This window comes from Mustela nigripes, chromosome 7 (genome assembly GCF_022355385.1).
Source record: "Mustela nigripes isolate SB6536 chromosome 7, MUSNIG.SB6536, whole genome shotgun sequence".
Taxonomy (NCBI): Eukaryota; Metazoa; Chordata; class Mammalia; order Carnivora; family Mustelidae; genus Mustela; species Mustela nigripes.
This window is the reverse complement of record NC_081563.1, coordinates 59190868-59213758: the sequence shown is the minus strand read 5'-3', so window position 1 is coordinate 59213758 and position 22891 is coordinate 59190868. Positions and strand designations below refer to the sequence as shown.

Genomic DNA, 22891 nt, shown 5'->3' with positions numbered 1-22891 from the left:
GCTACACCTTGCATGTCAAATTTTCCACAGGCTTGCATAACAAGCTTATGAAAAAAATCTCGTAAATGCTCCCTAGTGGAGAAACTGCACATGCAACTACCTGTTTATATATGCAGTAACTTGAATTATACATGAAAATTCCACATGGATGCCCAGAATCAGCACTGTGTTAATTCAAGAAGTATATTAAAATTTTTGGATGTATTTAGTAGCAGAACCTAGGAAAAATCTGTTCTTTAAACAGGGTTTTCTTAAAAAAAAAAAAAAAAAGATCTGTTAGTTGGAATCTACTGTTTCAAGGAATCAACTCTTCCTAGAAAAAATAATCTGTAATAAATATTAATCTTATAATACATTTTTTAAAAATTCTGGGGAACTCCATATTTAGATCTTTTAAGGAGTCTGTAAGCCTGTAAAATTTCCCCTATCACATAAAACTTAAGAGTCATATTGAAAATAAAATTAAATGATAAATGTCAGTTGCAGAAGTTATCACCTTTTCATTTGAATGCTTGACTTCTATTGGATAATTCTCTTCCAAGAGACCTTCTTGGGAAAAAGAGGTGACAGCCAACTCATTGCCTAATTGATTTAGGAACAGTGCCCAGGGAGACAGTCCAATTAAGTTTACAAGCTGGCAATTAGCAGGAAGCCCTCTAAATCCCTACACTGAGAGCCTGTTTACTTTAGTAAGAAGGCAAATGTGCTAGAGATAGGAAGAGAAAGCTGTGCTTTTTGCAAAGCTGTTGTGAGTAGGCCCACAAGGGAGGGCTGAAGAAAAGCTAGGTATATGTGGGCAGACAGCCTTTTGTTTGACAGGTAACTGGGTAATTTAGAGAGACAGAGAGAGAGAGAGAGTGTGTGTGTGTGTGTGTGTTTTAACAGACATGCAAAACATCTAACATCCACTTTAATGAGTGTTGTGTATGGAGACATACAACTGTTAAACATGTAGCTGGGCAAAGTAGAACTAGATTATTTTACAATAAACGAGATTCCAAACATTTTTTTCTTGGACAACATGAACACTATAAAGATATTTCATTGCATTTTTATTATGTGGAAAGAATATAGCCCTGACATTATATTCATTATATCTTTCAGGTTAATCAAGTCATTTTCAACTAGATTTATTTCATGGGTTCAATTTCAGAGGTTTAGATATGTTACCAAAAAAAAGTAGACTGACAGCTATTTAACAAATCCTACAATGTCTTTAAAAACTTAACTTGTATGACAGAAACAAATCATGTAATGGGCTTAGAAATATATTTACTTTTCTATGTTCTCAAGTTGCAATATATGCATTAGTTAAAATCTAGCTTTAATTAATTAATCTAAGTGAGGTTCTCTCAAGAATGCTAAGTTATACAAAACTACCTAAAGAATATTATAGGGCATAGCTGGTAAGGCAAAACTGCAAAAGACAAATAAATCATACTACTACAATTTTATTTCAAACTTTTCTGGTTGAGGGGTGCCTGATAGCTCAGTCAGTAGAACATACTACCCTTCATCTTCAGGTTGTAAGTTCAAGCCCGACGTTGGGTGTAGAGATTACTTAAAAATATTTAATATATTAAAAAAAAGTTTCCTGGTTGAAATGGGCAACATTAATACATGATTTTCATAATACTGAAAAATCTTTGTCAATATTTTTATCTAAAGGAAACAAAAAAAAGTTATACAACTCTCTAACCAAATTCTCCAAACATTCACATTTTTTTTTTTAAGATTTTATTTATTTATTTGAGAGAGAGAGAGAGCATGAGAGGGGGGAAGGTCAGAGAGAGAAGCAGACTCCCCGTGGAGCTGGGAGCCCAATGTGAAACTCGATCCCAAGACTCCAGGATCATGACCTGACCCAAAGGCAGCTGCTTAACCAGCTCAGTCACCCAGGTGCCCCAATTTCTCTTTGTTTAAAACATCTGTCTTACACATTCCAGTCTAAGCAATGGATACCTATTATCTAAGTAATAGAAAATAGAAAAAAACATTTTATTCCTACAACACAGAACTTTTTAAAAATTTTATTTATTTATTTATTTGACACAAGAGAGTACAAGTAGTGGAGAGAGAGAGGCAGGCTTCCCGCTGAGCAGGGAGCCTGATGTGGGGCTCATTCCCAGGACCTGGGATCATGACCTGAACCAAAGGCAGCCGCTTAACCAAATAAGCCAGCCAGGTGCCCCAAAACAGAACTTTTTAACAGGCATAGTAAGTACTTTTAAAATATCCACATATGTATTTATTTTGGATATAAAATGTGGGAGTTTAAGTTTTTTGTGCATCACAATGGGCAATTAATGCAGTTTCCAAATTGTTCACTAATGTTCCTTAACTTTTAGAAAATCATCCACAAAGCTTTCTTAAAGAAACTATATGAGGGCACCTGGCTGGCTCAGTTGGTAGAACACATGAGTTGATCTCAGGGTTGTGAGTTCGGGCATAGAGATTACTTGGAAAAAGAAAAAAAGGAACTATATGAAATGTCTAAAAGCCAAGCTTATTTATGGAGTAACATAGAAAACCTCCATTTCTAGAATGGTCTTATTCTCTTAATCATAACGTCACTATCATGAACATTTTAATTTACTTACTCACCAACGTTCTGGACTTACCAAGTTTAAACAAAAGTGCACCCAAAGGTCCTCTGTTAAACCTGAGGAAGAGGAGATCACAGATGTCCCCACTTTCTGGCTTCTGAGAAACCACCTGAGGAACTATCCACTGCATTTGAACAAGACTGCTGGAAATGTCAAAGAATTTATTGAACTGTAGAGTCTCACTGGGTGAGCGGTCTTCGGCCAGGAGCTGGATGTTAATTGGGGATAAAGCCGTATCAAAAATCTGCAGCTCCCCTTGGTTGCTGCCAACTAGTAGAATGGCACCACTTGGGTGACAACTTATTAATGAAGGCAAAAGTTCAGCCTGGGCTAAGAGAGTTATTCTACGGTGAGTTTCATACAGAATTACTGAAGAATCTTCACAGCCCAAAATTAGTTTGTCTTCAGTAATATTCCTGCAGCAGCTAATGGCCTTTGATCTTAGTGGTATTCTAGTTACTGATATACATTGGATTTTGTTCCGAACGCATTCATAGATGCAGCTGTCAGCCATGGGCTCTTTGTCTACACTGATGGAGTTCTCCACTGTCAACACCTGATAAGGCTGTTTGGTGCCAAAGCGAACATCCAGTAGCTCCCATTCTGTGCGGACACAACTCAGGACCTGTAAAAAATGTATCATTTATGTTCACGCAGACCTTGGTTTTTCTTCAGTTGTCACACACAGGCCTGCATATTAATCCATCATCATACTGAAGAGCATCAATTATCACCCTAAACATCAGCAACATATAAGTATGTATGTCTATATATTTTTGCATACATAATTCTCTCATATAGAACATATACAAATATGTGGCACATATAGAATACAGCTACAGAAATTATAAGATTTTAACATTAACACATTGTTTCTTGAAAGTCTATAAATAACTTAAAGACAAATATGTTCAATATATAAAAATTAACAAGGTGGCCTTTTACTAAGATAATATGGTTAGCAGAATACCTAAAAACATCATAAGTTTAAATTTTTTAAAAAACGAATAAAGGGGCGCCTGGGTGGCTCAGTGGGTTAAGCCTCTGCCTTTGGCTCAGGTCATGATCTCAGGGTCCTGGAATCGAGTCCCACATCAGGCTCTCTGCTCAGCGGGGAGCCTGCTTCCTCCCTCTCTCTCTCTCTGCCTGCCTCTCTGCCTACTTGTGATCTCTCTCTGTCAAATAAATAAATAAAATCTTAAAAAAAAAAAAGAATAAAGGACTTTAAACAATTTAGCTAATCTCACTCCTATCCACCACCCTTCCCAATTCTGAAATTTTTGATTAATTACTTACCAGAACACTTCTAATTAGTAGGGCAGAGTAGGCAAAGGAAAAGAACTAGAACCCTGTTAACAGTCTTATAGAAATATTTTACTTTCAGAAATGATCTGAAGGTTGTTAAGTAGACAAATGACCAAGAGAAAGAAATGTTATATAATAATGCACTGGTTTTAAAACAAAACAAAAATTAAGACCTGATAAGTAATATGATTTGTCACTATTCATGAAATAAAAATTTTAAATCATATTTATTGTAGGTAGAAAAGGCTACAAGGAACACCTGGGCAGAAGAATTAAGAAATAAAATAGACCATTCATAAAATCAAAATGCTAAGGATACTAACCACAAAAAGCCAACTAGGCTTTAAGCTTTAGCCAATCAAATAATTTCCTTTCTTCACTTCTGCACTTTTTCTATATAAGCTTATCCCCTGGTTTCTCTCAGCAGAGTTCCTAACCACTTCTAGCTTGTCGCTGCCCAACTAGAATAAATTTTTGCTCAAATAAACTCTTAAAATTTTAAATATGCTTCAGTTTATCTTTTAACAACTTAACTCATGTTCTTTGCCTGAAATCCACATAGAGACTCAGTTCTTCCTACCAATCACATTCACCCTTGAAGAATTAGAACAAATGCTATTCTGGTTTCTGGATTCCTTCCAGCTGGGTGGCAACCTTTCTCTTTGATGGCGCCTCCTCTGTTCACTCTTCCCCACTGTAACTTAGCCAATGACTTGCTTGGAACATTCAGCCTTTCATTTACTTCTAATATATTTTTTTAAAGATTTTATTTATTTATTTGACAGATAGAGATCCCAAGTAGGCAGAGTGGCAGGCTCCCTGCTAAGCAGAGAGCCCGATGCAGGGCTCAATCCCAGAACCCTGAGATCATGACCTGGGTTTAAGGCAGAGGTTTAACCCACTGAGCCCCCAGGCGCAGCTACTTCTAATATTTGAACAAACATCCTCCTTTTTACTATAAGCTTAAAAAGCCCTGTCTCATCTATTTTACACTTCTTTTATGTGTCCTATGTAGCAGCTAGCCAAAAACTATGCAGGTAGTGGGTATGCAGCAAACTTTTAAAAAAAACTATGAATTAGGGCGCCTGAGTGGCTCAGTGGGTTAAGCCGCTGCCTTCGGCTCAGGTCATGATCTCAGGGTCCTGGGATCGAGTCCCGCATCGGGCTCTCTGCTCGGCAGGGAGTCTGCTTCCTCCTCTCTCTCTGCCTGCCTCTCTGCTTACTTGTGATCTTTCTCTGTCAAATAAATAAATAAAATCTTTAAAAAAAAAAAAACTATGAATTAAATACACATGCATAATATAATGCTGGTTGAAATACCATACTTCCAGAAAGCTTAAAGTTTTGTAAAGGAAGCCTCTGGGCAGAAAACTGAGAGGCCATCTGACTTGAATAGGGCCTGTACTCATACAGAGAAAGCCTAAAAGGAAGAGCCTAGCCAGATGGCAGTCCTGGTATATTACAAATTAGGCTCAAGGTCCAGAGAGAAGGGTTGCAGGCTTCCTGACTTCCAAGGGTTTATGTCAACCCAACAGGCTCTGTAGTTTCACCAAAAGAAAGGGTAAGTATGATATTGCAATTTATAAGAAATCTTTATGTATGATTATTCAGATAACCAAAATATATTTCTCATACATATTTAGTCTTCTTCCACAGCTCCTGGCTCACAGGTCCCAAACTCTTGGAATTTCCTAAGTGCTGAGAGTGAAAAGGTGTCTTTTGTTAAGTTAATGAGGTGACTTTTGTGAAGTACCTAAGGGTGGGGGTTGGTTGTCAACCAAGTGTTCAGAGGGTCAGAACTTTTGTCCCATCCCCAGACCTCCCAGAGGAAAGAGGGGCTGGAGGATAACTCAATCACCAATGGCCAATGATTTAATTAGTCCTGCCTATGTAATGAAGTCAAAAGGGTGGGGCTTGGAGAGTTTTGATGTTGGTGAATTTATGGAGCTACCAGGAGACTGGAAGCCTGGAGAGGGCCTGGAGGCTCTGAGCCCTTTCCCCATACTTTGCACTATATATCTCTTCTATCTAGCAGTTTCTGAGTTATGTCCTCTTATAATAAACTGGTGATCTAATAAATAAAATGTTTCCCTGAGTTCTCTGAGCCACTATGGCAAATAAATCAAACCCAAAGAGGGGCTAGAAGAATCTCTGATTTACAGACAGCCAGTCAGAAGTCTAGGTTGTTTTTTAGACTGGCATCTGAAGTACAAGGAGGTGGTTGTGGGAACTTCCAAACTGTAGCTGGTAGGTCAGAAGCACAGGTACCAAAAGGGTTTTGTTACTGGCATGTGAAGTAAGGGTGGGGTGCACTCTTTTAGGACGGAGCCCTTAACCTGTGAGATCTCTAGGTAAATAGTATCAAAATTACAATACCCTGTTGGTGTACAAGAATTGCTTGTTGGTATGGGTGAAACCCCCCTCCCACCACTAGAATTGGTACCAGGAAAAATTCCACTGTCGATCCCAGATAACTCTAAAATGCTAGTCAAGGTCAGAGGATCACCTGCTATCTTCTCCACTAAATAGCTCAAGACTGTTTAAGAAAAGAAAATGTCTACATGACATAAAGATACCATAGAAGTTTAAAGATTAAGAAAGAGTCCAGGACAGAAGAGTAGGAGACCTTAGTTTCATCTGGTCCCAAGAATTCAACTAGACAGCTACAAATCATTCTGAACACTTGCAAACTCAAACAGAGGTCTAAAAAGAGAATAGTTACAACTCTACAAATAGAAAAGCGTTCACTCTTTGCAAGACAGGAGATGTGGAGAAGTGAATCCAAGGTGATATATGGGAAGATAAACCACGCAGGGAAGGATCCTCCATAAGCCAGCTATCAGAAAGTGATAGAGCAGCGAAGCACAAAATCGGAACTTTTAGAAGTCTGATTTAGTGAGGGACGGCCTTGCCTGAAAGGTGCTCAGGTGGTGAAGTGGGGCAGAATCCTAGGTGGGAGAGTGTGGTCTCAGGATCAGAGGGGTCACAGGAAGACCAGGGTTGCCTGAGTGTGGCAGAGTTCCCAGGCATTTTAAGTGGGAAGCTGGTTGTAATCAGCTAGACCAAGAGTGGGCTCTCAGCTTGGAATTGCTATAAACCCCCAACCATGGCACCGTCGGGTGACTGATCAATAAGCAAGGGCCCAAGAAGTGTCAGAACTGGGGAGATTCCCCTTCCTCTCCTGGGGAAGAGCACTGCAGGTGTGTGCTGCAGGAATCTGCAGGATTTGGAGACTCAAAACAGGGTCATGTTCCTGAGAAAGAAACACTTGGTAACAGGCTGGGGTCAGCGTAGAGAGTGGATAGAGACCAGAGAAACAGGAGTGACTGACTGCTTTTCCCTGAGGTTGCACTATTTAATTTTATTTTCATATATATATATATACACACATACATATATTTTTTAAAACAATTTTGGATTCAGTTTCTTCTGAGAGACCTAAATACATCCAGAATCTAGTCTATGGCTCTGTTCTCCTCACCTGTTTGATTATATTGTTTCTTTTTCTTCTTCTTTTTTTTTTTTAATAGATTTTATTTATTTCTTTGACAGAGAGAGACACAGCGAGAAAGGGAACACAAGCTGGGGAGTGGGAGAGGAAGAAGCAGGCTTCCTGAGGAGCAGGGAGCCCGATGTGGGGCTCGATGTGGGGTTCAATCCCAGAACCCTGAGATCATGACCTGAGTCAAAGGCAGACACCTAATGACTGAGCCACCCAGGTGCCCTTCTTTTTCTTCTTTTTTTAATTTCCATTTTGTTAAAGTCTTTTTAAATTTTCATCTTTACAGTAACATTCTATGCTTTCAATGTATTTTATTTTTGTGTGTGTGTGTATAAATATATATATAAGCTTTTCTTTCTTTACACTTTTGAGATGTAGATTCTTCTAACAAACTGACCAAAATACACTTGGGATATAGTGCATTGCTCTGTTCTGTTTATTTATAAAATAAACAAATAAAACCTGTCTATTTATATTCCTTTTTTTTTTTTTTTTGCCTTTTCATTTTCATTTTGACAGTTACATTCTATCCTTTCATTGTATTTAATGCCATTTTTATACATATATAAGTTTTTATTTATTTAGAATTTTGGCATCTAGTCTTCTTTTTTTAAATATTTTATTTATTTATTTGAGAGAGAGAGAAGGCAAGCAGAAGCAGGGGGAGTGGCAGAGGGAGAAGGAGGCTCCCCACTGAGCAGGAAGCCTGATGCAGGGCTTGATCCCAGGACCCTGGGATTATGACCTGAGCTGAAGGCGGACGCTTAACTGACTGAGCCACCCAGATGCCCAGCATCTAGTTTTCTAACAAACAGATGAAAATACACACAAGATCCAATGTATGGCTCTGTTCTGTCCACCCACCTGTCTGATTATGTTCCTTCTTTTTTTTTCTGGTTTTGGATCTCATCTGATTTGTTTAGGGTATATTTCTCTGGGGTCATTGTTGTTATCTTAGTATTTTGTTCTCTTGTTCATCTATTCTTCTATGGACAAAATGACAAGACAGAAAAACTTACCTCAAAAAGGAGAACAAGAGACAGCACTGACTGCCAAGGACCTTATCAGTATGGACATAAGATGTCGGAACTAGAATTCAGAATAACAATTATAAAGATACTAACTGGGCTTGAAAAAAACGTAGAAGAAACCAGAGACTTCCCTTTTGGAGAAATAAAAGAACTGAAATCTAATGATGTGGAAATCAAAAAGACTATTAATGAGATGGAATAAATGGAAAATGGAGGCTCTAATGCTAGGATAAATGAGGCAGAAGAGTGAATTAATAATATAGAAGACCAAATGATGGAGAATAAAGAAGCTGAGAAAAAGAGAGATTAAAAACTACTGGATCACAGGGAAGACTTTGAGAGAGAAGTGATACCATAAAGCAAAGCAGTATTAAAATAATAGGGATCCCAGAATAAGAGGAGAGAGAGAGAGGGGCAGAAGGTACATTGGAACAAATAATAACAGAAAACTTCCCTAATCTGGGGAAGGAAACAGGCATCTAAGTCCAGGAGGCACAGAGAATCCCTGTCAAAGTGAATAAAAATAGGTCAACACCCTGATATATAACAGAGAAACTTGCAAATCTCAGAGACAAAGAGAAAATCCTGAAAGCAGCTTCGGACAATAGGTCTCTAACCTACAAGGGTATAAACATTAGATTGGCAGTAAACTGATCCACAGAGTACTGGCAGGCCAAAGGGGACTAGCAGGATATATTCAGGGTGCTAAAAGAGAAAAATATTTAGCTGGTCATGATCTCAGATTCCTGGGATCAAGTCCCAGACTGGGCTCCCTGCTCAATGGAGACTAGTTCCAACTCTGTCCCCCATCCAGCTCATGCTCTGTCTTAAAAAATAAATATACAAAATTTTAAAAAGAAAAATATACAGTCAAGAATACTTTATCCAGCAAGGATGTCATATAAAATAGAAGAGATAAAAGTCTTCCAGGACAAACAAAATACTTCCATTATTATGATCACAAAATAATTTGTGATTACCAAAACAGGCCTACAAGAAATATTAAAAGGGATCTTTTAAGCAAACAGAGAGCCCAGAAGAAAAAAACACAATATACAAAAACAGTGACTTTACAGGTAATACAACAGTACTAAATACCTATTTTTCAAAAGTTATTCTGAGTGTAAATGGGTCATATGCCCAAATCAAAAGATAAAGGATATCAGATTGGGTAAAAAAGCAAGACCTACTGATATGCTGTCTGTGAGATACTCATTTTAGACCCAAAGACACCTCCAGTTGAAAGTGAGGGGGTGGAAAACCATTTATCCTGTTAATGCATATCAAAAGAAAGCAACCCTTATATCAGACAAAACATATATTAAACCAAAGACTGTAATAAGAGAAGAAAAAGGTCACTACCATAATTAAAGAATCTCTCCAACAAGAAGATCTAAATATTGTAAATATTTATGCCCATAACACAGGAGCAGCCAATTGTATAAAGCAATTAATAACAAAATTAAAGAAACACATTGGGATAATACAATAATAGTAGGGACTTTAACACCCCACTCACTGAATTGAACAGATCATCTAAGCAAAAGATTGACAAGGAAACAAAGGCTTAGAATGACACACTGGACCATATGGACTACACAGATATATTCAGAGCATTCCATTCTAAAACAACAGAATACACATTCTTCCTGAGTGCACATGGAACACTGTCCAGAATAGATCACATCCTGGGTCACAAATCAGGTCTCAACTGTTACTAAAAGTCCAGGATCATTCCCGGCATATTTCCAGACCACAGTGCTTTGAAACCTAAACTCCATGACATGAGGACATTTGGAAAGAACTCAGGTATATGGAGATTAAAGAGCATCCTACTAAAGAATGAATGGGTAAACCAGGAAATTAAAAAGGAATAAAAAAATTCATGGAAAAAAATGAAAATGAAAACACAACAGTTCAAAACCTTAGGGATGCAGTAAAGGTAGCCCTTAGAGGGAAGTATATAGCAATACAAGCCTTTCTCAAGAAATAAGAAAGGTCTCAAATACACAACCTAACGTTATACCTTAAAGGAGCTGGATGGAGAAAGAATAGCAAATAAAGCCTACACTCAGCAGGAGAAGAGAATTAATTAAGATTAGAGCAGAGATCAATGAAATCAAAAGCAAAAGAACAGGAGAATAGATCAACAAAACTAGGAGCTGGTTCCTTGAAAGAATTGATAAGATCTATAAACCTCTAGCCAGACTTATCAAAAAGAAAAGAGAAAGGACCCAAATTAATAAAACCATGAATGAAGGAGGAGTGATCACAACCAATACCAAAGAAATACAAACACTTATAAGAACATATAATGAGCAACTATATGCCAAGAAATTAGTCAATCTGTAAGAAAGGAGATGCATTACCAGAGATGTAAAAACTACCAAAACTGTAACGGGAAAAAATAGAAAACCTGAAAAGACCCATAACCAGTAAGGAAACTGAAGCAGTAATCAAAAACCTCCCAACAAACAAGAGTCCAGGGCTGGATGGCTTCCCAGGGGAATTCTACCAGACAATTTCAAGAAGAATTTTCTGAAGCTGTTTCAAAAAATAGGAATGGAAGGAAACCTTCCAAACTCTTTCTATGAAGCCACCATTACCTTGATCCCCAAACCAGACAACGACCCCATTAAAAAGGAGAAGTATAAACCAATACCCCTGATGAACATGGATTCAAAATTTCTCACCAAGATACTAGCCAATAGGATCCAACAGTACATTAAAAAGATAATGCACCATGACCAAGTGGGATTTATTTCTGGATTGCAAGGGTAGTTCAATATCCATAAATTAATCTATGTGATACAGTACATAAATAAAGGCCAGGAATCATATGATATTCTCAATAGATGCAAAAAAAGCATTTGACAAAGTACAACATCTTTTCTTGATTAAAAGCTCTTCATAGTACAGGAATAGAGGGACCATACCTCAATATCACAGAAACCATATATGAACAGTCCACAGTGAATAAAATTCTCAATGGGGAAAAAAATTAGAGCTTTTCTCCTAAGGTCAGGAACACAGCAGCTATTCAACATAGTATTATTCAAGATATTCAACATAGTAATGAGACAAGAAAAAGAAATAAAAGGCATCCAAATTGGCAAAGAAGTCAAACTCTCACTATTTGCAGATGACGTGACACTGTGTGGAAAACCCAAGAGACTCTACCCCAAAATTGCTAAAACTCATACAGGAATTCAGCAAAGTGGCAGAATATAAAATCAACAGACAGAGATCAGTTCCACTTCTATACAATAACAACAAGACAAAAGAAAAAGAAAGTTAAGGAGCCAATCCCATTTACAATTAGACTAAAAGCCATAGGATAGTTAGGAATAAACCTAACCAAAGAGGCAAAGGATCTGTACTCAGAAAACTATAAAACACTCATAAAAGAAATTGAGGAAGACACAAAGAAATGGAAAAACATTCCATGCTCATAGATTGGAAGAACAAATATTATGAAAATATCCATGCTACCTAGTGCAATCTATATAGTCAATGCAATCCCTAACAAAACACCATCAGCTTTTTTCACAGATATGGAACAAAGAATCCTAAAATTTGTATGGAAAAAGAAAAGACCCCGAAGAGTCAAAGGAAAGTTGAAAAAGATAACCAAAGCTGGTGCCATCACAATTCCGGACTTCAAGCTTTATTACAAAGCTGTAATCCTCAGGACGGTCGGGTACTGGCACAGAAACAGACACATAGATCAAAGGAACAGAACAGAGAACCTGGAAATGGACTCTCAATTATATGATTAACTAATCTTCAACAAAGCAAGAAAGAATATCCAGTGGAAAAAAGACAGTCTCTTCCACAAATAGTGTTGGGAAAACTGGAAAGCCACCTGCAGAAGAATGAAAACTGGACCATTTTTTTACATCGTACACAAAAAGAGACTCAAAATGGATGAAATACTTAAATATGAGACAGGAATCCATCAAAATCCTAGAGAACACAGGCATTAACCTCTTTGACCTTGGCTTCAGCAATTTCCTGCTAGACACATCTCCAAAGGCAAGGGATCCAAAGGTAAAAATGAACTATTGGGACTTCATCAAGATAAAAAGCTTTTGCACAACATAGGAAACAGTCAACAAAACCAAAAGATAAACAACACAATGGGATACAAAGGGTTAGTATCCAAAATCTATAAAGAACTTAACAAACTCAACACCCAAAGAACAAAGAATCCAACTAAAAAATGGGCAGAAGGGGCACCTAGGTGGCTCAGTCGGTTAAGTGTCTGCCTTCAGCTCAGGGTCCTGGGATCGAATCCCACATCGGGCTCCCTGCTTGGTGGGGAGTCTGCTTCTCCCTCTCCCACTCCCCCTACTAGGTTCCCTCTCTCTCTCTGTCTCACAAAAACAAATAAAATCTTTAAAAAAAAAATGGGCAGAAGACATGAATAGACATTTCTCCAAAGAAGACATACAAATGGTCAACAGACACATGAAAAAATGTGCCGTATCACTCAGCATCAGGGAAATACAAATCAAAACCACGAGATACCATCCCACACCAGTCAGAAAGACTAAAATTAGTAAGTCAGGAAACGACAGATGTTGATGACGATGCAGAGAAAGGGGAGCCCTCTTACACTGTTGGTGGGAATGTAAGCTGGTGCAGCCACTCCAGAGAACAGTATGCAGGTTCCTCAAAACGTTGAAAATAGAGCTACCCTATGATGCAGCAATTGCACTAGTAGACATCTACCCCAAAGATACAAATGTAGTGATCTGAAGGGGCACCTGCACCCCAATGTTTACAGTAGCAATGTCCACAATACTCAAACTGTGGAAAGAGCCAAATGTCCATGGACAGATGAATGGATAAAAAGGATGTGGTGTATATATATATATATATATATATATATATACACAAATATATAAATATATATATTTATATAAATATATAATATATATATTTCCTTCCCTCATATTTATATATTTGTGTGTGTATATATATAATATACACACACACACACACACACACACACACAATGGAATACTACTAAGGCATCAAAAAATTGAAATTTTACCTTTGCAATGACATGGATGGAACTAGGCGGTATTATGTTAAGCAAGTAAGTCAATCAGAGAAAGACAACTATCATATGATCTCACTCATATGTAGAATTGAAGAAATAAAACAGAAGATCACAGGGGAAGAGAAAAAAAAATAAAACAAGGCAAAAATCAGAGAGAAAGACAAACCCATTAGAGAGTCTTAACCATATGCAACAAACTGAGGGTTGCTGGAGGGGAAGTGGATGGGGAGTTGTGGTAACTGGATGATAGACACTAAGGATGGCATGTGATGTAATGAGCACTGGCTATTATGTAAGACTGATGAATCACTGACCTCCACCTCTGAAACCAATAATACATTATATGTTAATTGAATTTAAATAATAAAAATCTAAATATATATAAATAAAAAGGAAAATAATAAAGATTAAAAAATATTTGAGTGTGTGTAGGTTTCAATAGAGTAATCCCACCAAAAATAAGAAGCAAGAAAATAGGGTACTATGCTAATCACTTTTCATACATTATTTTATTCCAACTTTTTAATACTCCAACATTTGGAATTACAACATTTGGTATTTCCTTATCTAGAGATAAGGAAAATGAGGGTCAGATGGTTTACAATATCTTTGATCCCAAAGTTACTAAGTGATAGAGCTGTAGTTTCAAATCCAGGTCTTTTGGACTCTAAAAACCAAGGTTTCTGCAAGACACCCTGCTTTGCTAGCACATGGAATCAATAGTTCTTTTCCACTTTTCCATGAATGTCCCAGCTTTTCCTCAATGTGATCAGAGGGCATGAATGAGAAGAACCACAGGGCATTAGGAACCTCAAGTGTAGTGGAAGGATCCTCACAGAGCTAAGGAGTGAGAATTAGGTGAAGGAACTGAAGAGACAAATTATGCAAATGTCAATGGAGCCTGTTAGCCTAGGGATGAAAAAGGAGCTTGTGCTGATGATCTGGGAAACCTTCCTTAGCATGACTGAGGAAATTTGGAGGGCAAGGGTGTTAAACTGACTTCTTTTAAAGATGCTTCATTCTTGCATTGATTTGAGTTGTACTAAAAATAGACAGCATACTCTGTAGGTGTAAATGTAAAAACATCCCAAAACGAACCAAATACAAACTAAACTATTTCCTCACCACAAAAATTATACAAACACAAACATCTTTGCCAGTTTCTGCATTTGTACAGGAGATAAAAAGGAAAACTTTAAGTTTTTTTCTATGTCACATGAAATTTTTTGAAAATAGTATTATGTCATACATAGAAAGGGTCCAACTTATATCACTTTTAAAAAATAGTAAAATCCAAAATACCTATAGGCTTAAAAGTATTTGACAGAGTTAGGTTCAGAATTTAATTATAACTTGGACTTGACCCTGTACAATAGCCATGGAGCAACGCTACATAGCAGAAGCAGCACATAACAGGGGTTGACTCCTGGTTTTGGTGATAGAGAGCTCTTGAGTCTGGGTCAAGATAACCCCTTGGAATTGTGATTTTCTCATCTCTAAGATGTGGATTTATTCACCTGTGCTGCAGGACTGCCATATGATTTTAAAATGACAGGGGCACCTGGGCGGCTCAGTGGGTTAAACCTCTGCCTTCAGCTCAGGTCATGATCTAAGGGACCTGGGATCAAGCTCCAGTGGGGAGCCTGCTTCACCACCACCCCCAACCCCACCGTCTGGCTCTCAGCCTACTTGTGATCTCTGTCAAATAAGTAAATAAAATCTTTAATAAAAATAATGACAACATACTTATATGCAGGGGACAGAGGAGACCGCAATAAATAGTGGCTATTCTTGTTGTTCCTGAAGAGCAAGTCATGGAGTTTTTCACAAAAACAGCAGATAAAAAGAATGAGAGACACTAATCCTAAATAAATTCCAAATCTGGTTATTTAGAATTTGTGGCTGACACTTAACATAGTTGCAAACTATAAATGTGGAAGATAATTTTAAAGGAAAGATGTAACCTATAAGTTAATATTAAAGTGGTTTCATTTATTTATGATATTTAGTGCTGGGCTTAGCATATGGTAGTAGCTCAATAAACATGACTGATTGAATATATTTTAAATAAGATATATAATGTTCATACTTAATTGCAGGCTTTCAAATTCATTTAAAATCATACTTAATTATATGATATTTAATGACAGTCAATATTATCAGAATTAACATTTCAGTCCATGAAAATATGAAATCTGTACATATAGATACTGTCACGATAAAGTTATCAGGTATTATTATAAACAAGAAGCAGTAATAAATACCTAGTGACTTAAGCATATCCACATAGAGAAATGCTTATAAATAATTTGACACGGCACAAAACCTTATTGCAAATTTCGGTCAATCAGGAATACTGCAATGATAATTGCATATTACCTAATGTGATATTAATATTTTTAATTGATAAGAAAAGTGCACTGAGATTCCAGTTAAAATTCTGAAGCAAGACATTTTGTTTATAAGAAGTAGAAGAAACAGGTAATCATCAATAAAAGTAGACTCAACTCAGCTAAAATAAAGCAATGAGATGCAGAAGAAGAAAATTCAGTCCTTCTGATTTTCTACAAAAATGCTAATGTGATGGACCGAGGTTATGAAAATAAAGTGTTATACCTGCATTTTCAGCAGCCTTTTAAAGTTATTAAAATATATCCTATTTACTGAAGAGGTATATGAAGGAAAATGTGTCAATACATATTTTAGCTATAAAATGCTCTGTTAGCAGATCATTTGCAAGTAAGTTGAAAACACCAAATACAATTATACAGTTATTGCAAAATACCAAGAAAAAACCAGACTTTTAAAAATCTAAACTTGCATATACTAAGACATCTCTCATATTCATGCAGCTAGTTTTTCCTCCCCAAATGAACTTAGTTCAAAGTACTAGTAAGGACATAATCAGACCAAGAAATAATGTTAAGATAAAGAAATTTTAAAATGTGATGTGTAGTGAAGGGAGAAATGTTAAATGACAATGCCCTGAAGAAAAAAGCCCAAGGGAGGGGAAAGACAGAGAACCTTGGCTGGTGATATTCATGTAAGCTAGCAAGATTAATTTGAAGTCTACTATCACCTTCCATTAGACATGTTTAATGCTAGCTATCCTCTACAAACTTCATGATCAAGAATCTCTCATTGAGTTCTTGGCCTTTTTTTCTTTTTATGGAGGTCTAATTGACTTTAACATTATATTACTTTCAGGTGATTCAATATTTGTATACATTGTGAAATAACCATTATAGTAAGTCTCCTTAATATCCATCAACATACATAGTTACAAAGTTTTGTCTTGTGATAAGTACTTTTTTAATAAAAAATTTTTAAATTAACATATATTATTAGCCCCAGAGGTACAGGTCTGTGAACCGCCAGGTTTATACACTTCATAGCACATACCTTTCCCAATGTCCATAACCCCACCACCCTCTCCCTATCCCCCTCCCCCCAGCAACCCTTAGTTTGTTTTGTGAGATTTAAGAATCTCTTATGGTCTGCCTCCTTCCCCATCCCATCTTGTTTCATTTATTCTTTTCCTATGCCCCAAACCCTCTATGTTGCCTCTCAACTTCCTCATATCAGGGAGATCATATGATAATTGTCTTTCTCTGATTGACTTATTTCACTAAGCATAATACCCTCTAGTTCCATCCATGTCATCGCAAAATGGCAAGATTTCATTTCTTTTGATGGCTGCATAGTATCCCATTGTGTGTGTGTATATGTGTGTGTGTGTGTGTGTGTGTGTGTATCTCACATCTCCTTTATCCATTCATCTGTTGATGGACATCTGGGTTCTTGCCATAGTTTGGCTATTGTGGACATTGCTGCTATAAACATTAGGGTGCATGTGCCCCTTCAGATCACTATGTCTGTATCTTTAGGGTAAATACCCAGTAATGCAATTGCTGGATCATAGGGTAGCTCTATTTTCAGCTTTTTGAGGAACCTCCATGCTGTTTTGCAGAGTGGTTACACCAGCTTGCATTCCCACCAACAGTGTAGGATCCTCGCCAGCATCTGTCATTTCCTGACTTGTTAATTTTAGCCATTCTGACTGGTCTGAGGTGCTATCTCATTGTGGTTTTGATTTGTATTTCCCTGATGCCGAGTAATGTGGGGCACTTTTTCATGTGTCTGTTGGCCATCTGGATGTCTTCTTTGTAGAAATGTCTGTTCATGTCCTCTGCCCATTTCTTGATTGGATTCTTTGTTCTCTGGGTGTTGAGCTTGATAAGTTCTTTATAGATTTTGGATACTAGCCCTTGTGATAAGTACTTTTAAGATTTGCTCTCTTAGCAACCTTGAGTTCTTGGTCTTAATCCTATCTTCAGGCATTCCCCTGATAAGGTGAATTCGGAAATCTAATAACTCTTTAAAAGATTCTTAAAATATACATGCCAGGTTTCAGGAAATGATCAAGTAGAATTCAGGTGGGAATGGCTGTAGTAAAGAACATGGTGAAAAGTTTTAATATAAGCATAATGAAGAGCCAAACAATGATGTGGGGAAGAACATTATAGATAACTAAGGGATGAAAAAATTAACACTTTTATAATGTGTGGTAATGGGCTCGAGGTCTGGAAATCTCTAAAAAAAGATCTCTGTTTTAATCTAAGGTAATAGGAAGGCACAAAGAAAAGCACAGAAACATGGGCTAAAAGGCTATGTAATGGTCCAAGTGGCCAATTTAGAGAGACTGTGACACCAGACATGAGGGAGATGACCATCGTTCAATGTTTTATTTTTTGTTGTTTGCTTTTTGGTCTTTTTGCTTTTTTAAAGAAAACTGTGTAATAAAGAAAGAAGTGATAAGAACTTAAAAATTCAAGCTAAGAAAGAGCAGAAAAGATAAAGAAGAGTCCTAAAGGACTTGGAATTTCCCAACTTCAAGGATAAACAGTCCAGTAGTCTCCTTTCTAAGTGAATTGTTTCAGTCAAGTTTAAATCAGTCAGCTTTAATGTTAAAACTTGAAAAACATACATTGAGAAGACTTCATTTTTATTCTTAAAAAAAGCTAAATTTGAAAAAAAAAAAAAGTAGAACTGATCCAAAAGTCATCAAAAAAAGAACAGTACGGACAAGGAAAAGCATAAGCAGTCAATATGACTGATGCCCTGTCTGGAAGATATTTTTAAAATTAAGAAAGCACAGAAAGCAGAAAAGCAATTACAGTGAGCTGGAGATAGGCTCAAGATTGTCATGTTTCATGTTTAGCTGTAGAGGGTTGATTCAAACTTAAGTGTTTATCGGGGTACCTGGCTGGCTCAGTCAGTAGAGCATAAGACTCTTGATCTCATGGTCATGAGTTCAAGCCCCATGTTGGGCAGACAGCTTTAAAAACTATGACCATGAATACAGCATCCCTGATTCTGGCACTACAGTTTTGAATCTCTCTAAATCCCCACATTAAAGAAACAGTTCGACTAAGTGCAAAACCAAAAACCCATGGATGACTAGATAAGGATTAAGAGAGAGAACATTATATGTAATGACTCCATGCTCCAGTAATGTAAATAAAGTACAGCTATTTAAAAATGGAAAAGAAAGAATTGGTAAGAACATGGGCAAAAAATTTTCTGAATGTTCTCATAAATTTATATTAGTTGTAGTAGTATTAGTATGATTATTCTCAGACCATTAGGTATGTACTGTGAAATAAAGTAAGCAAGTAATTATGGGACAAATATAATTTGTCCCCCACGTACCAGCAAACTAGGACTTTGGTATGAAAAAGAGGAGATACAGATGTAATACAGAAGAGATTAAATTTAAAACCCTGTATCCTGAATTCAAGTTAGAAGTAACAATGTGAACTCACTCTGAAAACATAAATATATAAAATCTCTAGCTCATTCTACTAAAACAATGACCAATCCAGTAAGAACACACTGAACCCACTATCCCTAGCTCCCAAACTTGGGCTTAAAATACCATTTTCCATTAAAAGAAACTAGAGCTTATTGAAGAAATGGCTAATTCCAGGTCTGAGGAAGGAAATACACAAGATAAGCATGAAAGATATTCGTCATACTAAATAGCAGGGAAGCTTCCTAAGACTACTGAAGTCATGACAGAAAAAGGAGCCAACTTGTACAGGCTCCCAAACATAAGACAAGTCTGAGCTCTCAAAACAATAACAAGCACAATTTATAAAACTCATCAAGTCAAACAATATATTTAAACCCATCAATTAATAATGCTACTTGAAAAACAGAAACTAATTGGTTACCTTCAAGGAGTGATAAGGAACCAATTCATTATCTTGAAAACTAGCAAATAAAAGAAACTGACATTTATCCTGATGATACTATCTATATGAATTCATCCACTGGGAAAACAAATAGGAGATGAGTAGAATTATTTCTTTATAAAAGTATCCCAATTAGTAAATGAAAAAAATAATGTAATTAGAATATCACCATTTGCAACGCTACTGAATTAACGTTAGGATGTAGGAACTGATCATTAATAGATGCTAACATTAAAAGACAAACAACCGGGCACCTGGGTGGCTCAGTGGGTTAAGCCGCTGCCTTCGGCTCAGGTCATGATCTCAGGGTCCTGGGATCGAGTCCCGCATCGGGCTCTCTGCTCAGCGGGGAGCCTGTTTTCCTCTCTCTCTCTCTCTGCCTGCCTCTCTGCCTACTTGTGATCTTTCTCTGTCAAATAAATAAATAAAATCTTAAAAAAAAAAAAAAAAGACAAACAACCGGGGGAGGAATCAAGATGGCAGAAAAGTAGCAGGCTGAGACATCAGGTAGCAGATCAGCTAGATAGCTTATCAAATCATTGCCAATGCCTACAAATCCAACAAGAAATTGGAAAGAAGAAAAGCCACAATTCTAGAAACAGAAAATTGACCACTTTCTGAAAGGTAGGACCAGCAGAGAAGTGAATCCAAAGAGATGGGAAGATACACCATGGGGGGAGGGGCCAGCTCCCGGCAAGCAGTGGAACAACGGAACACAAAGTCAGGACTTTTAAAAGTCTGCTCCACTGAGGGACATCGCTCCAGAGGCTAAACCAGGGTGAAGCCACACAGGGTCAATGTGGCCCCAAGTTCCAGGGGTCACAGAAGGATCGGGGGTGTCTGAGTGTCGCAGAGCTTGCAGGTATTAGAGGGGGGAAGCCAGCTACAGAAATAGAGCAGAGTTGTGAGCTCTCAGCTTGGGGTTACCTTGAATCGGCCACAGGCCAGGTGAACTTGGAGCCCAGCCGGAGGCCAGGGAGACAGGAGTGATTCAGCGCTTTTCCCCAAACACAGCCTGAGGCCAGGGAGATGGGAGTGATTCAGCACTTTTCTCTGAGGGCGCACTGAGGAGTGGGGCCCTGAACTCTCAGCTCCTCTGGGCTGGAGGAGGGAAGGCCGCCATTTTTATTCCCGTCCTCTGGAACTCTACGGAAAGCCTTCAGGAAACAAAAGCTCCCAAAAGTGAACCCAAGCGGATTACTTAGCCTGGTCCCTCAAAAGAGGGGTGCAATTCTGTCTCGGGCAAAGACACTTGAGAATCACTACAACAGGCCCGTCCCCCAGAAGATCAATAAGAAATCCAGCCAAGACCAAGTTCAACTTACCAAGGAGAATAGCGGAATTCCAGGGGAGGATAAAGCAAAGAATGGAATTCATGGCTTTCTCCCGAGGATTCTTTAGTCTTACAGTTAATTTAATTTTTTAAATTTTATTTTTTTTCTTCTGCTAAATTATTTTTTAGCCTTTACCCTTTCCTCTGTAACGTTTTTTAACTAGTTTATCTTAACTATAACTTACATTAAAAAAAATAATTTTAGATATTTCATTATTATAGTTATATTTTATCCTTCATTATATCTAACTTTATGTTTTGTAAACACATAGGGTTTTTTCTTCTAAACAATTTGGGGTACAACTTCTAATATATCAAAATATACTCTAAATCTAGCTCCAGTCTTGTTCTAGTCTCCAGCCTGAGCAAATTCTCTCCACTTTCTTTTTCTTTATTCTCCCAATCAACTTACTTTATCAACTCCTTTTTTAGAAATTTAAAAAAAATTTGTTTATCATCTTTATAGGCATATTCCATCCCTTCATTGTGTTTACCCTTATACATGTTTTTCAATCTTTAAAATTTTGGGAGGTAGTTTCTTCTAAGAAGCCAAAATACTCCCAAAATTAAGTGGGTGACTGTGTTCTACTCACCAGTCTAATATATATACATGTATATATTTTTTTCTTTTTTATATTTTTCCTTTATTTATTTTCTTTTTTAAATTTTTTTCTTTTTCTGAACTTCTTTTTATTCTTTCTCCCCCACCCCATTATTTGGGGTCTCTTCTGATTTGGTTAAAGTGCATTTTCCTGGGGTATTTGCCACCCTTTTAGTATTTTATTTGCTCTTTCATATATTCTTATCTGGACAAATGACAAGGGAGAAAACTCATCACAAAAAAAAAAAAAAAAAAAAGAATAAGAGGCAGTATCGAAAACTAGGGACCTAATAAATATGGACATTGGTAATATGTCAGATCTAGAGTTCAAGAACGACAATTCTCAAGGTTGTAGCCAGGCTCAAAAAAGGCATGGAAGATATTAGAGAAACCCTCTTGGGAAATATAAAAGTCCTTTCTGGAGAAATAAAAGAACTAAAATCTAACAAAGTTGAAATCAAAGAAACTATTAATGAGGTGCAATCAAAAATGGAGGCTCTCGGGTGCCTGGGTGGCTCAGTGGGTTAAGCCACTGCCTTCGGCTCAGGTCATGATCTCAGCGTCCTGGGATCGAGTCCCGAATCGGGCTCCCTGCTCAGCAGGGTGCCTGCTTCCCTTCCTCTCTCTCTGCCTGCCTCTCTGCCTACTTGTGATCTCTCTCTGTCAAATAAATAAATAAAATCTTTAAAAAAAAATGGAGGCTCTCACTGCTAGGATAAATGAGGCAGAAGAAAGAATTAGCGATATAGAAGCCCAAATGACAGAGAATAAAGAAGCTGAGCAAAAGAGGGACAAACAGCTACTGGACCACGAGGGGAAAATTCGAGAGATAAGTGACACCATAAAATGAAACAACATTAGAATAATTGGGATTCCAGAAGAAGAAGAAAGAAAGAGGGGAGCAGAAGGTACATTGGAGGGAATTACTGTAGACAATTTCCCTAAAATGGCAAAGGAACAAGCATCAATTCAGGAGGTACAGAGAACCCCCCTCAAAACCAATAAGAATAGGTCCACAACCCGTCACCTAATAGTAAAATTTACAAGTCTTAGCGACAAAGAGAAAATCCTGAAAGCAGCCTGGGAAAAGAAGTCTGTAACATACAATGGTAAAAACATTAGATTGGCAGCGGACTTATCCACAGAGACCTGGCAGGCCAGAAAGAACTGGCATGATATATTCAGAGT

The 22891-nt window shown here is 37.4% G+C and overlaps 1 protein-coding gene across 5 annotated transcripts in view; it reads right to left on the bottom strand.

Moving 5' to 3' along the window:
* The window catches only part of WDPCP (WD repeat containing planar cell polarity effector), a 487280-nt gene that overhangs the window by 276211 nt on the left and 188178 nt on the right, over positions 1-22891 (bottom strand). For all 5 annotated transcript variants that reach the window (XM_059405982.1, XM_059405983.1, XM_059405981.1 and 2 more), the window contains one exon: positions 2622-3231. In XM_059405982.1, the coding sequence (XP_059261965.1) occupies positions 2622-3231 (610 nt within the window). The remainder of the gene's footprint in view (positions 1-2621; positions 3232-22891) is intronic.